Raw genomic sequence first — 16,464 nt, 5'->3', positions numbered from 1 at the left:
CCAAACATTATTACAGATCGCGTGAGAATCCTCCACATACAATTTTACAAATATATATATATATATATATAGGAGAGAAATACCTCAACAATTGTTTTCTAGAACCGAAGAAAATGGAGATAAGCAGAGACAAAACAATATATAACCACTCCATTCTTTTAAGCATAAATGAATCTGAAAAACTCAAAAAAGAACCATAACTTAAAAGTAAGGATAACAATGTCACTCTTTAATTAGATCATAGTGAAGCAATCATCAAAGCAGCTCAAACTCTTGATATCAATTTGAGAAAACACCAGCACAAACTCGCTGATCATTGTTGACTAGTGTGAGTAGATAACAAACTTCTGACTAATAAATCAAATATTCGAGAAATCTAAATAATCTAATTAAGCAGTACTATAGATGGAGATGGCACAAAAAAGAAAATCAATTTTTTCCAACAAAAAAAAAATCTCACAAAGTGTTTTGTAGATAGTTACCATCGCTGAAATGAACAAGCAGAAGAAGAAATGTTTACAGCTGAATAGGTCAGAAATTATGAGTTTGACCAGTGAAACAGTAAGGCAACTGACCCTTTATTGTTCAAGGAATGCAGCTGCCTTGACGAGAAGTGTTCGTATAATGGTTACCATGCCGTATGAATTCATCCATCAAGAACCTACAAACAGTACAAAAAGCGTATCCATCAACCCCGAATCTTCAAAGAAGAAGAGTTTTTGAGAAAACCCTAATTTGGGAGAAGAAGAAACTAGCTAGTACCGATTTTGCTTCGAACTCTATTGAATACCGGCCTTGAGGGCAGTCTAGAGTTTCTTATATTATTTTCATTGTAAAATATTTATTTTTTATTCCCTACCTCCCAATTAAAAGAGTTGAAACAATTTATAATTCTCAGTTCTCTACGCCATCTAAAAAATAAAATATTTTCAAGAATAAAGCAATCATAATAATTTGGCTTCCCATTCACAAATATATTTAATTTCTATGTTGTCAAATAGATTTATTAAAATTTTTCTTGACATATTTGTTTGTATTTTATATTTATTTGATTTTTAATTTTTTCATTATCGATCAATGAAATACTTATAGTTTGATAGATAATTAATTTTTCATCTGTTATAAAAGTTAGACGAGTTGATTTGATAATGAATATTTCTTTTTTTAAAATGTCTGTAAAGATTGCATCTAGATCCATCTATTTTCTTTGAATTAAGGCTAGAGTTATAGAACTTGGATCATTGTAAGAAATAATATGCTTTAATATTTCATATCATTTTATGATTAATGAAGTTGTTCCATTATAATTGAACAATTAAATATTTTATTGAGAAATAAATTTAGTTCTGATTCCTAGCTTTTCTTGCATAGTTTTTTCTTTTTACTTTCAGATCTCACATGACAAAGAGGCTTTTTTTTTTTTTGTTTGCTGGGGTCTCAGATTTTTTTTTTCTATATTTTTTTCTTGGTTTTATAATTTTATTAAAATAGAATCTTTTATTTTGACTAACCAACTAAAAATAATAATTTAAAAATTTGATAACATCTAAATAATTCAAACTTGACTCTAGTTCAAATCTTGATTAGCACAAAGCTTAATTCAGCTTTCCATTTACATCACAATCTTTACTTATAACTAATTCTATAGTTTATTACATTAATAATTATTTAATCTTGCGTAGAATAGCCAATCATCACGCAAATCTAGCAAATTGCCGAGGAATATTGCCGTCAACTTCACTAAATTAAGGCAATTTCTTTCATTTTTTTTCCGTTTAGCAATTAATTAAGGACTAAATAAATTTTTAACTAATTAATCGCGGGTCCGGGTCCGCGGCCGCGACCGCCTTTCCGGGCGACACGCGACCAACATTAAGAATCTCCTCCGCATTTGTACCGGCTGACTGACCCACCCAATAAATGCTTGCTCCAGCTCGGGTCCCATCGCTGGGCGTCGCCATCGCTGTCTCCGGCGGGCCCGGATGGCCTACCTCATCGAGTACGTCAACCTGACGCACATTTTTCTTTGTCGCTATCCTTCACAAGTGTGGACTTACCCGGATCGTCATTGGAAGCATAAATAAGTGCTAATGGAGGTGCTGTGATTCCAGCGTGTGTTTTTTTTTATAGGAGAAATATCATTTTACACCCCAAATTTATTCTTTTTAAATGCTCTCACGTTATCATTTTAAATAGTAAAAAAAAATTGATAAATCTCAGTTAGCCCCATTAACTATCTCTGGGGTGATCGATCCAGTCCCACGGAAGTTTCCCACCAACCACTAGGGTAAATTGGGAAGTGCACGTAACGACCAATCCAGACGTTCAACATCCTTTGATTGCACTCTCCATTTGGAAGAAAATTCTTATAAATACATCGTAGTTGGGGATCGAATCGTAAGTAACTGGATGACAATCTGAATGTCCCACCGCGGTACTATTGCCCCGGGACCTCATTTTAAATAGTAAGTGTCCCTAATTAGGGACGAAAATAATAAATTTTTAAATGTAAAAAAGTAAATAAACTTCAAAGTTGACATGAGGATTTTCTAGTAAATATATTTTCTTTTATCTTTTAAATTTCAAAATTTACATTTATCTAAATTATAAGAGGCAAATGGGAAGCTTGATAATTCTGGGGGCAAAAATGAAACTTTATCTGTCTATAAATGGGGTTAGGGTTGGCTTTCTTTCTGCTTAGCTTGGTTTGAGTGGAAGCGAAGCGGAATCGCAGTGGTGTGATAGCCGGAGAAATGGAGAGCGGATTGGGGCTGGAGGCGACGGAGCTGCGCCTGGGGTTGCCCGGCGCAGGAGGGGAAGGCGAGGGCGCGAAGAAGAGGGGATACGAGGAGACAATCGACCTTAAGCTTCAGCTCCAGACACCCGCCGATGTGAAGGAACTGGAGGAGGCCGCCGATAATATGGTCAAGAAGACGCCGAGCGTCAAGAACGTTGCTCAATGCGGCAGCATTGTCGAACCGGAAAAACCACCGGCTTCCAAGTACGATTGAAATATCTCTATTAGCGTAAATTTTAAACTTTTCGTGCTTTACTTCAATTTATTATCACAAATGAAGTTTTTTCCACATAAATTAGTGTATAGTTGCATGTATAAATTATGCTTGAATCAACCACCTTCTTACAATTATACCCTCTGTGTAGTTATTTTTGCCTAATTTTTGGCATATGATTTGTTATATTTAGATGTTTTAATTGGAATTTATTTGGTCTTTTCTCAGAATCTAATCTTTTCGTTTTTGTTGGAGTAGGAAGTTGGTCTCATTCTTTTTGAGATTATAGCACTGGCCTAGTATACAGATCTGCATCTACAGAAATTTATTGGTACTTTTTTTTTTTTCTTTTGGATAAAAGTTTTTGTTTTCTTTTCGGGGATCTTAAAAGGATTATAAATTTTATATAATTCTATGTTACACATCAAACCATCTTACTTCAATAACAACAAAATTTATTTCCAAAATTCTCAAACAAAAGTAGAATGAGATCATTTATTGCGTCAATTCACATGGAATCAAATAAAAAAGTTAAGAAGAGAACCGGTGACACCATTAAAAAGCAATTTTTTATTCTCAGATTTTACTAGCACTTTTGGAGCCATTATGATCTGTTTTATCTCCAAAGTTTTACTTCGATCTGGATCCTTCATTGCGACTATATATGTCTACAAATCAGGGCACAGGTTGTGGGTTGGCCACCAGTTAGATCATTTAGGAAGAGCATCCTTTCTTTCCACTCTGACAAGGGGGGCAGCAACATGGAGGACGGTGAAAAGTCCTGCAACTCAATGGCCTCCTTCATGAAGGTGAGCATGGATGGTGCGCCGTACCTGCGCAAGGTGGATCTAAAGATGTACAAGAGCTATCAAGAGCTCTCAATGGCCTTGCAGAAGATGTTCGGCTCCTTCACCAACAATGGTATGCATGCATGAAATTGGGCACGCCTTACTTGTCTTAATTAATTTAAGTAATCGCCATCACTGAATTATAATTGGAGACATCCCATGTGAGAGACAGTGCACATGAGATGGTTCAGAATCTGTTTCATTGGTGGCTGTTTCTGTAGCCAGATCAGAGCAGTATCATGTAGGCCAACTAATGTTTGGTACAGTGGAAGCCTAGTAGTTTGTTTTTGGTGTTAAAATTTTAGTTGCTTTTTCAGAAACTGAAAAGCTTAAGTTTAACTATACAATCAAATTACATGTTTATGGTCTAACACCAATTTCATGCTGAATATATGTTCATATAAATAATTAAGCTTTCATGACCAGCTTGAAGATAGGCCTGAAAATGTGAGTTTAAATTTTTATTGTTTGAGCAATATTTAGAGAGTTAATGTGTCTTCTTTCCCATGTATCAGGAAACTGTGTCTCGCAGGGAATGAGTGGCAAGGACTTCATAAACGAGAGCAAGGTGATGAATCTGCTGAATAGATCTGAGTATGTCCCAACGTATGAAGACAAGGATGGAGATTGGATGCTTGTCGGTGATGTTCCATGGGAGTAAGTTTCTTTCACCAACTTCCACATTGCATTTTGAGATATTTTATACTTACCTAATAATGTTTAACAAACTCACATCATCATTAATTTGCTCCAAAATAATTTGTAATACAGGATGTTTGTCAACTCATGCAAGCGTTTGCGAATCATGAAGGGATCGGATGCCATTGGGCTCGGTAAGTATCTTTATAAAAAATCTCTGTTTTGATTGATCACCCCTTAATTCAATGCATATATCTAGCAATTAATCTCAATATATATCCTGGAACTTATTCTTCTCTCATATTGTAGCACCGAGAGCGCTGGAGAAGTGCAAGAACACAAGCTGAAGGTTTTACCCCAAGTAAAACGTCAAACCCAAACTTCTCTCTGGACTTGGATAGTTGGATGTGGACATCTGCATGCTTATTGTGCTGACATATATATCTATTACTAAGTTGCATAGAATAATTTTGTTCATTATCTTTTTGTGTGTGGACAGGAAGCAATGCTATTTCAAGATTACTGTTTCTTTGTCTGTTTTTAATTAATGATGTCGGTGTGTTTAATTAATTAAAAAAACTATTATATAATGAGTGTGTGTTTTTGTTACTTGGGTTAAAAATAGGGAAAATATGATGAGATTGTTGGTTCTTTCAATTAATATTGCACAGCCAACTGGAAGTGGGGTCGAAGTAATGTGCATAATGATGGGGTATCTGATTTAGGTACTATTTGATGAATAGGATACTAATTTGTAATTATGTTGGTGCTCCCTATTGAAGCAATTATTAGTGTGGACTTTCGTAGAAGTTTCATGCAGTGATAGAACAAGATATAAAATAGGGATTAAAAATAGCTTGACAGCAGAGCATTGAGTACATTTATGTAGGAGTCAAATTAGATAGGAAGTTGAAGTTCAATAAAGATGAGTACAACACTGCTGCTTGTACAGTATGTTCTTCCTGATTATATGACTTGATTGTCTCATAATTCTTTCTAGAAGTTTAATATTTCTGGATCTAATCAGCTAAAACCTAACCAAATTATGAGTGATGTAGTCATGGAATCTTAGAAACTAAGAAACTGCACATCTCATTTACAGAAGTGATTTCAAGGTAAGTGTTGCATGGCCTAAGGTGAGAATACAAACACCATGAAGATTTAAACCAGATAATATGTTCATCAACATCTTTTCTTTTTTTATTATGCAGTTTGGCCACTATCTTCAGAAAATGTTTTGCAGTTGCCATGTGTTTTATATATATCTGTCTTACTTTTGTCATTTCCATTGAAGGAGGACCCCCATCTGCATACCTTTCAACTTGGTGGTGGACCTGAGCGGCTGGATGAAAACCCACTAGTGCATGCACAGCCAGTTTTCAGATTTTGGATGGCCATCAGTCAGCTGTCTCCTTGAGTTGATGCAATGTGTCCACAACCAGAGTCTGTCATCAGGCAAGATTCTTCCTTTTTGGTGCCATTAATTGATCATGAACTCTATCTGCTTTCATTTTTCTTCTCCCATACTGCACTCAACCAATTAGTTCAGTTTCATCTACTGCTGGGCAGGATTCTTCCTTTTTTGGTGCCATTGATTGATGGACTCATCATCTGCTTTCATTTTCTCTTAATTGCACTTACCAAGTTCAGTGTATCATGCAATATTTAGTATGATAACCCGAGTTTAGTATTGTTTAAGCTTGTTTGTTTATCTTGCTGGGCTTGTTCAAATTTATCTTTTACAAATTTTGAGCTTTTACTGTGCTTCACTTGCAAAATGGTCGTCCTTATAGTTTAATTAAATCATTGATTCAATAAATAAAATTTATATTTATTTATTTATTAAATAGTATTAGAATTTTTAGAACTCTACAAAGTAATGGATACAACTAGCACTACGGTGTGTCATGTGATTAGGGTCATGATTCTCATCCTCTAAATTCACATTTTCTCAATGTTCATTCTCCAACAACACAATTCTACACTTCGAGATAATATTTTAGTCTTAATTTTTTTCTAATGTATTTATTTAATTAATTTTTTTATCATATAAGTTATTAATATTCTTCTTTAAATTTTGTATTAGAATATAATAGAAGGTCATGGTGTTTGTGTTAATGTTGAACAACTTATACCCTCTAGCAAGTATAGATCTCAATTTATTTCATATTTATACTCTTGAGAGATTCAATAAACTCCACCAAGTGCAAGACATAGAATCTCGTTATTGTTAATTCTTTAATGCCAAATTTGCAATCATTTCAACATCATCCCTAAAAATGGTGAAGAAAGAGTTGAGTACAAGAATTATTTTAAAAAAAATTCTTTTTGCAAATATTTTTGTGGATATTGTTTAAGAGGGTTCTTGTTTTTGAAATTCACACTTTGTTGTCGTAAATAATCACACATTGTACTTTTAAATATTAAATCATACATTGATTTTTTAAAATACTCTTTTGTCTTTTGCTTTCCTTCCTCCATTGCCTATCCAACTGGTGACCACTCGAACAGACGATTGGGATGGTCACGAAATCAAAACCAGACGCTAAGCTGTCAAATTGTTGCCCCATGATCAAGCGGTAATCTGGTTGTAATTTTGTGACATCTTGATTGTGTGTTTAAACGGTTGTTGCTCCATAGGAACAACACTTGCCCTGGTTGGGTTGGTTATTACAGGATGTTCGTGACAGGTCGACCCTAAGCTGTCCAAGACGGTTACGGTTGCGGAACCGCCGGTTCACGGTTCGCGAGCGGTTCACGACGGTTCGGATTATTATATTAAAAAATTTAAAATTTAAAATTTATATAAAAGAAATATTGCTCTTGTCAATATAGTTTAGTGGTGCATATTCCAAGACCGGTGGAATAGATTTGTTAAAATCAACGGCGTCTTAAAATAGATTTGAATTAAATAAATATAAATATAGTATATATATAATTATATTACTTTTACAAACAAAAGGTGTTATAGAACAGTGGTGAGTACATGTGTTTGTGTCTGTCATAGTTCGATCCCTAGCAACAATATATTAAATTGTAATTTAATTAAATATATTTTATATATAAATGATTGAACACACATTAAAAAATATAAAAACCGTTAAAAAAAATCAAAAAAGCCCAAAAAAACTCGGTTACTGTTTGAACCGGCGGTTCAAACTGGCGGTTAGGCTGAACCGCCGGTTCAAGAACCTTAACCGGCCCGGCATGCCGGGCCGGTTACGATTTGGCCCGGCTAACCGGGTCAACGGGCCGGGTCCGGGTTTGACTCGGTCCGGGTCCGGGCCGGTTTTTAGGTCTGGGTTATAGTGGAGTAGATTTGTTGAAATTGATAAATGTGAATGAAAAAAAGGTGCTTGTAAGGTCGAATGAGATTCACTTTTTGTTGAAATTTTTAAATGGTGGTTGATAAATGTGAATGAAAAAGAGGTGAAATTTTTTTAGTCTCATATTAGAAATTTCATGATAATATGATTGATTTATAATGTATTACAAGTATTGTAATTGTGAATAAATATGTGAGGAGACATTTTCTTTAATTCGTGTGCAAGCATAATTTACACGCATTGAATGTCAAATTGATCGGGGCAAAATTTGCTCAAGCGAATGAATCAATTCTTTGCTTGACACATAAATTCTTCTTTTGCAAATTGCTTAAGTGTATAATGAATGAATTAATATCTCATTAATGGAGAATTCGTAATTGTTGAGTGAAATAGTCAACTATTGATTGGTTGACGATTAACATTTCAAAGTCAGACAAGTAATAGCCTTTATTTCGTCAATTATTGCTGTTGAAAATTTGAACTTTTATATATAAGGAGATTACAACCTTAGACGATAGGGGCATACATCGATAAGCAAACGGATAAGCCTTTTACCTTCGTTCTCTCATCTTCTTCTCTACCATGCATTTTTCCGTTCGATAGTCTTCCCATAATAGCAATCAAGTACTTTCTCAATTCGTCATGAACTACCTATGCTAGGTTACGATCGTGGTTTTTACTATTGTATATTAGAAAATATATATCCATCATAATCTCAAAATATAGTCAGAGAAGGATGCATTCTATTTTAAGGAAATTGTGTCAAATGTAGGCTTTAGTTTCTCTATTTTTGAGCATTTGGAAGTCCGCTCGAACTTGGGATTACTTCTTGAATGCTCGACTTCTCATCTCGAGTACTATGGAGATGCTGAGCACTTGACACTCTGGTGACAGTTGAGTTAGCAGTAGGGCAGAAATCCCTATTCAATGCTCAACATCTCCATTTTCTACTCAGAATTGACATTCAGGCACGTGGTTTCTGATTCAGCATCGCTTTCTTGACTTGGTGCACATAGCCAACTTGTAATACTTCTCGACTCACTCGACTTCTCACTCGGATATGATCAATTTGCCAATCGATCGTGTAGTCGGATAGGCCATGCTAGAGGCAAATCTACTTTTGTCAGAAGAGATTAGAGTATTTAATATCGTTGAAGTCAAAACAGAAAATAGGAATACGGACATTGTATTTGACTGTTTGTTGCCCTATTCTTTCGGCCTAAAAATAAAATTTTATGTGAGACAAAAAAAAAAACAACAAATCCAGCAACCTTCACCAGATGCCACACAATGCCACATGTCAACATTAAAAAAAAAAAAGAAAGTCAAGATAAGATCTACATGACATTAATTAACTAAATTAAATTAATGCATCCACCTACTCATTCTCATGCCTCACGTACTTCCCTAGCAATTTATAATTCTATAGATATCCTTGTTTATTCATAATGTAATTTCTTTTAAATTATTTTTAGTTTAATTTAAATTTGTCACCGGACGTGCTATCCATAATCGTTTCATGTTCTCTACCTTCGAATTTATATTTAAATTTTTTCCTGTATATATATATTTCTGGAAATCAAGCATCAAATTCAATACAAAAATGGCAAAATTCTACTCTGGTTTCCTCCTCTTCTTCCTCTGTTTCACATCATCATCCCCTCCGGCCGCCGAAGCCTTCCCACCTCCGGCGAACGCCTTCGTCGCTGCCATCTACCGTGACCCTGCAACCTCCCTCTACACCATCCCCGCGGCTGCCGGAAACCGCTCGCTGGTCCTTGATCTCGCCGGCCCACTCCTCTGGTCCCCCTGTCCCCGCCGCCACCGCACCATCCCCTGCAACTCCTACACCTGTGACGAAGCCCGCGCCTTCCCCCCTCGCCACTGCTACAACCGCCCCTCCCCCTCCCTCCCTCCTCCTCCCTGCGCCTGCACCGCCACCGTCGGCAACCCCGTCACTGGAGCCTGCGCCGCAGACGAACTCACCCTCACCGACGTAATTCTCTCTTCCACCGACGGCCATCACCCCACCGCCGTATTCGACGTCAACGACATCGTATCCTCCTGCGCCCCCGCAAGCCTCCTCAGCGGGCTGCCGGCTGGCGCAGCCGGCGTCGCCGGGCTCGCTCGGTCCTCTGTCTCCCTCCCTTCGCAGCTCGCCGGAAAATTCTACTTCAAGAGCAAGCAGTTTGCGCTCTGCCTCCCGAGCGGAAACTCCAGGGACCCCGGCGTCGCGTTCTTCGGCGACGGCCCGTTCTACCTCCTCCCGCCGCCTGGCATCGACGTCACCGCCCGGCTCACCTACACGCCGCTCCTAAAGGATCCAAACTCCCCCGCGTACTACATCCACGTCGACGGCTTCGCCGTGAACCAAAAGGCAGTACAGATCCCACCAGGAAAGCTCGCCGGCGGCGTCAAGTTCAGCACCACCGCCGCTTACACCACCCTGAGGAGCGACGTCTTCAAACCCCTCCTCGACTCCTTCGCTGGCGCGACGAGCGGGATCCCGAGAATGCCGGCGGCGGCGCCATTCGAGCTGTGCCTGAACAGCTCGGCGCTGGGGTCGACGCGAGTCGGGTACGGCGTGGCGCCGATCGACGTCATGGTGGGCGGAGGCAAGAACTGGACCATCTTCGGGGCGAATTCGCTGGTGGACGTGGACGGGAGCAGGGCGTGCTTTGCGTTCGTGGACGGAGGAGCGAAGGCGGAGGCGGCGGTGGTGATCGGCAGCTTCCAGATGGAAAACAACTTGATGCTGTTCGACGCGGGAAGGTCGAGACTCGGCTTCACGTCCACTCTGTTTGGCATCATGACCACTTGTTCCAATTTCAATTTCACAATGGGAATAATGTAATAATAAATAATTTAAAATAAATAAATAAATAAATAAAATCATATTATTCAATCTAAAGTATTACATTAGGATTTTTTTCGTCCCAGACTCCCATCACAAATTTATAATAGAATCTAGACCGTTTGATTTTAAAATCAACAGTCGATCGCTAAACTCCTAAACCCTAAATCCTAAACCCTAAATCCTAAACCCTAAAATAAATACCCATTCAATCTACACCCTGAATTTAATCTTAACTTTAAAATCGAGTCAGTGTGATTTTCGTTACAAATTTATGGTTATCTATTTTTTTTTTTTGTAAGTATTAATTTTGGACGACATCTTTGGCCACGTGGTTCATTCTAATTAAAAGTTATATATATAAAGTAATATTTTTTTAATTATTTAAGTAATCTTTTTTTTATTTGTAATTTAAATTGTCAGCTATTTAATTCTTGAAAATACATATATATTTTCTTTATGCTAGGAGTATATCAATTACTCGTACTAATTAAAGGATTAGTTTGAATTTAAAATGTACTGTCATTTTTAAAATTTATTTATTCATTGATTTATAGGTGCAAGAGAAAGTTCTAGTACATCCGGCAGTCAAGGGGAGATGGAAGGTTACGACCGCCCTTGAATATATTTTTTAATAATAATATAATATTTTATAAAAAATAATTATATATAAAATAAATTAAAATCAAAATATATCTAATTTATATTTATTTTTTTCTCTAAAATAGTTTCAAACTCTCATTGTCATTTTGAGAGATTGATTCACCATTATTTATCTTTAAAAAATTAAAATAGATCACATATTTAAAAAACTCTCAATCTATACTATCAAAAATTGGTATCAGGAGGAAATATCAGAATTTGGATGAACTCGTTGATCCTCTTCTCTCGTCTGAACTGTGCGAGTCGTCGTCGATTTTTATTGTTGAAAATCATGATTTAAGGAAGCTTGATTTTGATACCAAGGTCGAAGCCTACGATGCGTGATAAATGAAAGTGGCACCTTAATTTATTTTTCAATTGTTGATTCTATTTTTAACCATATTTAAGTTCAAAATTTTTAAAATTTAATTGATTAATTGAGTTGTGTTATGATTATTGAAGAAAAAAATTTGATGATAGATGGATCATTGTTTCAATTAAAATTAAGGATCAAGGTCGAAATTTTAAAATTTAAATTTATTTTTAGCTCTTCAAATTCGGAATTTAAACTTTTGACTAATATGTAAAATTTGTAAAAATTTTAATTTACATTTTAAAATATTTTTGAATTTTTAAATTGAATAATTCGATTTTAAAAGGATTGGTGTATGATAATTACGAAATATAATTTTTAAAAATTATTATACATAATTGTGAAGTAAAATACAAATTTTCATTCCAATTGATCTAACCCTACACCGAAAGGAAAATACATTTTTGTGGCATGAGAAAGAGACTGTACGCCTGCACCAAACAGAAACTTTATAACTTAAGCAAAACCAGTCTTGTAAGGCAGATATATATACGAATGAAATGAGCAGCTAGCAAAGAGTGGCACAATGCATCCCCCAACTTACTCAGAAGAGTAAGCATAACGATCAGCCTCTGAGGTATAGCTGAGTTGATTATGATAGAGCAAACTTACAGAAGAGGGCAAGGGTTCGAATCTCGACAAAGTCGAGTAATATATCTTCCTCCATCGTGACCAACTGTAGTTTCTTAATTTACCTCCTTACATATGATCGTGAGACCGACCGTGTAGAATCGTTAAGGTGATAGATTCCACCTTCTACAGAAAAAGAGTAAGCACAGCGAGCAACATGAAAAGATCCCTCTTACACTGATTCTCTTAAATGAGAAGTTGAAGAAAGATAATGAATGAAGAGTTAGCTCACAAACATTTTCCACACTCTTACTTTTTTTTTAAGATCCCTAAATGGATTAATTAAACTTTATCTAATTTTAACAAAAATTAAAGGAATTGTGAAATATTTATGAGACATTAAGACGAAAACAATGATACATGATAATGTTCGTCTAGTTTGCTCGGACTCCTCTCCCAAAGCTACGATCGCATCCCCAAAGTCTAAGATTTGATAATCTGAGAAGCAAAGAATGTTAGAGTTGATCGGTTGTATCGGCAATGATCACTCCGATGTCAATCAATTCCGATTTAAGGTGGAAGACTAACAAAGATAGTTTTATCGGCAATGATCACTCAGATGTCAATCAATTCCGATTTAAGGTGGAAGACTAACAAAGATATATAAAAAGAAAGGAAGTAGTGCTGAAAAGAAAGAGAGTTCGCAGAAAAGAGTTGTCTCTGCGTACAACAAGAAAATCATCTCTCTTTTACTTACCTCCATCTATCTTTATATAATCCTCTGGAAGAGAATCTCTATTGGTGCAATCTAATCAAGGTTGACTAAGTTCAAGTTGACTTGAGTTAGAATTTCAATGTTTAATTAATATATTAGTTAGTTGAAACGTCAAGTAGGTTAAAGTTGACTGGATACTTGATAGGTACTGATCAATATGTTAAGTTCGTTGAGCGAAAAGTCAAGTAAGTCAAGGTTGATTAGATACTTGACAAGATATGAAAAATCTAAATGGGTCACGGTTGATTAAATACTTAACAGTCGAAAATCCAACATAGAGTTAGCACGAGACGGAAAGTCCAAGTGGGTCATAGTTGACCAGACATTTAGCGTTAGAAGTCCAATAGATAGTTGACAAGAGAAATGTTTAAGTGAGTCACGGTTAACCGGACACTTAGCAGTCGGAAGTCCAACATGGAATTGGCACGAGACAGAAAGTCCAAATGAATCATAGTTGACCAAACATTTGATGATTAGAAATTCAACAGGTAGTGGCAAGAGAAAAATCTAAGTGAATCACGGTTGATCGGACACTTGGTCGTCGAAGTCCAATAGGGAGTTGACATGAGACGTGAAGTCTCTGGCAAGTCAAGGTTAACTGAATGTCAAACAACGATGAAGTCTCGGTTAGTCAATGTTGTTTGGATGCTAAGTATCAATAAATCTCGGCAGGTCAAGGTTGATTGGATACTAGGCAACAAGAAAGTTTTGATAGGTTAAGGTTGATTAGATGGTAGGCAACGAGAAAGTTCCGGTAGGTCAAGTTTGATTGGATACTAGACAATGAAGAAGTCCCAACAGAGTAAACTTCCGAAGACTATAACTTTTAACTCGAATATCAAAATGAAGCGATCTAAGGTGTGAAACGAAGCTCGTTAAGAGATCTACATTTTTATTCAATATTAGTCAATTGATTATGTGTATTAGTTGACTGGTACAATTTCAGAAGTTAACAAAAGTGAAATGATTCGACTGATTAGGGTCATCAGTAGACTGGTGTTGTTTCAGAAGCGAATCGATTCGATTGATCAGGGTCATTAGTCGACTGGTGTTGTTTCAAAAGCGAATAGAAGATAAACGATTCAATTGGTCGCTCAATCCGCCTAAACAGTTAATTGATTCACAAATTAATTAATTCGACTAATATTTAAAAAATTAATAAAATCAGATAGAATTTCAAAATGTTCAGAAGTCGTTATTTGATTGTTGATAAATTAGTTGATTGGTAGAGTAAATCAATCGAATGAGTTTCAGAAAAAACTGACTAGATATAAAAGGAGAAAGTTAGCCGTTGTAGAGGTTATTGTTTATGCTCAAAGCTCCAAGAATTCGTGCTTTAGTGCTCAATAAATTCTCTGGTGCTCTACTACTTGGAGCAAATCTTTTGAAGAAGAGAAAATAACTCTCAAGATCATTGTAAAAATCCTTTTCTTTATGTTTTCTACTATTACTTTTGTAAGCTTGCTATAATCTTGCTGCAAGAAGGTTTCTCCACCTTCGAGATTTGACCAAGAAGGACAATGTTTAGTAAAAGTGGAGAGATAGGAGTGAACTCTTAGATTAGTTGCCTTAAGGAGATGGATACCAAATAAATCAATGTATTAGTTTGTGTGTGTGTTGTGGTGTCTCTTCGCTTCAAGATTCTGCTGCCCAATTTGATAGACGAAGTGATTTGAGCTATTTAACCCCTTTTATAACTCATAAGGTCCTAACAATTTCCATGTAGCTTCACCAGCTATCCGTCTGAGGGGTGGTTAATGCATCAGAGGCAACAGCCTTTAGACCTTACTTCTGACACTGTCAAACCATTGGCAAAACACCACCTTCTAGAGAGCTATCAGAGGTTGTTGAGCCATTAGTGTGTGCAAATTGTCGAAGGTTAAGGCCGACTGGGCTTTCCGAGTCTGAATGGTTATGACGAAGGTTGAGTGTTCAAGAACAGAGACCAAATGTGAAGTCCAATGCTTGGGAACATGAAGCAACTAATCTAAGATGAAGGCCGAGTTGAGAGTGCCTAGGAAGACTAGCGAGCTAGGCCACTCGAGACAGGACTCTAGCTACTCGGGAAATAAAGTTAGGTGCTCGGAAAGACAACTAGTGAGTCCAACTGTTTGATAAGAACTTTGGTGATTCAGAGTGCTCGGTAATAACTTCGGATACCATCGAGACATGAGAAAGGAATATATATATTTTATTGTGATATAAATATTATATAGAACTAATATTTTTTTTCAAAAATTAATGGCTCCATATTTCAGAAATTAATGTATAATAATCGTCTCGCCAATTAACAATGCTTTTCTCGTGGAACCCAACTCTTCCTCCATAATTAATCACCACTAATGCATTATTTGTCTCCCATAATCATTATTTATTTTTATTTTAATTTCTATCTTATTATATGGCCCCCACTACCCCCACTACGGACGAAGGCACCTTGACTAAGTCAACCCCACCGTTGACCATGGCCGCAACGGCCTTCTCCCCCATGTAGGCAGCAGCCGCCTCCGGCGTCGCTAGATCCGACGCGGACTCGTCCTGTTCCGGCTGCGCCTCCAAGAATTTCGAGACGATCTCGATGCTGGGACTGACCACCTGCGCCTCCCACGCGGCGTCGGCCTCCGCCCCCTTCTTCCGGAAAACCTCGGTGGCGTCCACCCTGACGAGGCTCCAGCCCGACAGGGCGGCGAGGCGGCGGATCTTCTCCAGCTGGCAGCACGTCAGCTTGCAGTTGTTGGCCTTGATCTCGTCGACTGCGGCCTCCAGCAGCCGCGCCTTCTCTGCCTCGTCCGCGCCCGCCGCCTCGGCCCGGAGGTACCTGTCTAGCTCGGGCACCCCGATGGCGCGCCGCACCCCGCGCGTGTAGTCCTCCGCCGCCACCTCGGGGTCCCACAGCCGCCGCACCTCCTCCACCATCCCCCGCTCCACCATCCGGTCCACCCGGTCCGCCACGAACCGGTGCAGCACCGGCAGCTGTACGTCCACCCACAAGAAGCAGAGCTCGTTCCGCCGCCGGAACTCCCCGCCGCCCCCGTCCACCAGCTCCCCGATGTACGAGTTCGACCCGCCCGCCACGATCGGCAGCCGGCCGCGCCGGGCCACCGACGCCACCGCGCGCGTCGCTGCGCGTCTGAAGTCCGCCGCTGTGAAGTCCGCGTCGGGCGCCAAGCAGCCGAGGAGGTGGTGGGGGACGCCGGCAGCCTCCTCGGGCGTGACCTTGTTGGTGACAACGTCCAGGGCGCCGTAGACTTGCATTTTGTCGGAGTTCACGATCTCACCGCCGAAGTAGAGGGCGAGGTCGATGGCGAGGCGGGACTTACCGGTGCCGGTGGCGCCCATGACTAGCACCACCTTGTCCTTTGCCCTGAACGACGATCCCATGGCCACCAATTGGCTGAGCGGACTAGGCATAACGAGACTGTGCAT

At 38.4% G+C, this 16,464-nt stretch overlaps 3 protein-coding genes across 4 annotated transcripts; 2 read left to right on the top strand and 1 right to left on the bottom strand.

Annotated features, from left to right (window-relative positions):
- The first annotated feature begins 2,717 nt into the window (after positions 1–2,717).
- On the top strand, positions 2,718–6,190 carry LOC141846025 (auxin-responsive protein IAA16-like). 2 transcript variants are annotated; one of them, XM_074734008.1, is made up of 6 exons: positions 2,718–3,001; positions 3,691–3,932; positions 4,375–4,516; positions 4,631–4,692; positions 4,808–4,859; positions 5,793–6,190. In XM_074734008.1, the coding sequence occupies exons 1-5, from the start codon at positions 2,754–2,756 to the stop codon at positions 4,843–4,845; spliced, it is 732 nt and encodes a 243-aa protein (XP_074590109.1). In that variant the 5' UTR covers positions 2,718–2,753; the 3' UTR covers positions 4,846–4,859; positions 5,793–6,190. The 2 variants fall into 2 exon arrangements, with proteins under 2 accessions (XP_074590109.1, XP_074590108.1); XM_074734007.1 differs by lacking the exon at positions 5,793–6,190 and having other exon boundaries at positions 4,808–5,051.
- Positions 6,191–9,427: 3,237 nt separating this feature from the next.
- LOC141845779 (chitinase CLP-like) lies at positions 9,428–10,678 on the top strand. Its single transcript, XM_074733786.1, has one exon. The coding sequence runs from the start codon at positions 9,428–9,430 to the stop codon at positions 10,676–10,678; it is 1,251 nt and encodes a 416-aa protein (XP_074589887.1).
- Positions 10,679–15,435: 4,757 nt separating this feature from the next.
- On the bottom strand, positions 15,436–16,464 carry LOC141846730 (adenylate isopentenyltransferase 5, chloroplastic-like). The gene has a single exon (XM_074734769.1). The coding sequence runs from the start codon at positions 16,462–16,464 to the stop codon at positions 15,436–15,438; it is 1,029 nt and encodes a 342-aa protein (XP_074590870.1).

The sequence above is a fragment of the Curcuma longa genome, chromosome 15, assembly GCF_044706935.1.
Source record: "Curcuma longa cultivar G26 ecotype Majalengka, Jawa Barat chromosome 15, ITB_CL_G26_1.1, whole genome shotgun sequence".
In the NCBI taxonomy this organism is placed as follows: Eukaryota; Viridiplantae; Streptophyta; class Magnoliopsida; order Zingiberales; family Zingiberaceae; genus Curcuma; species Curcuma longa.
Note: the sequence above shows the minus strand (reverse complement) of the source record. Positions and strands in the feature narration are given on the sequence as shown.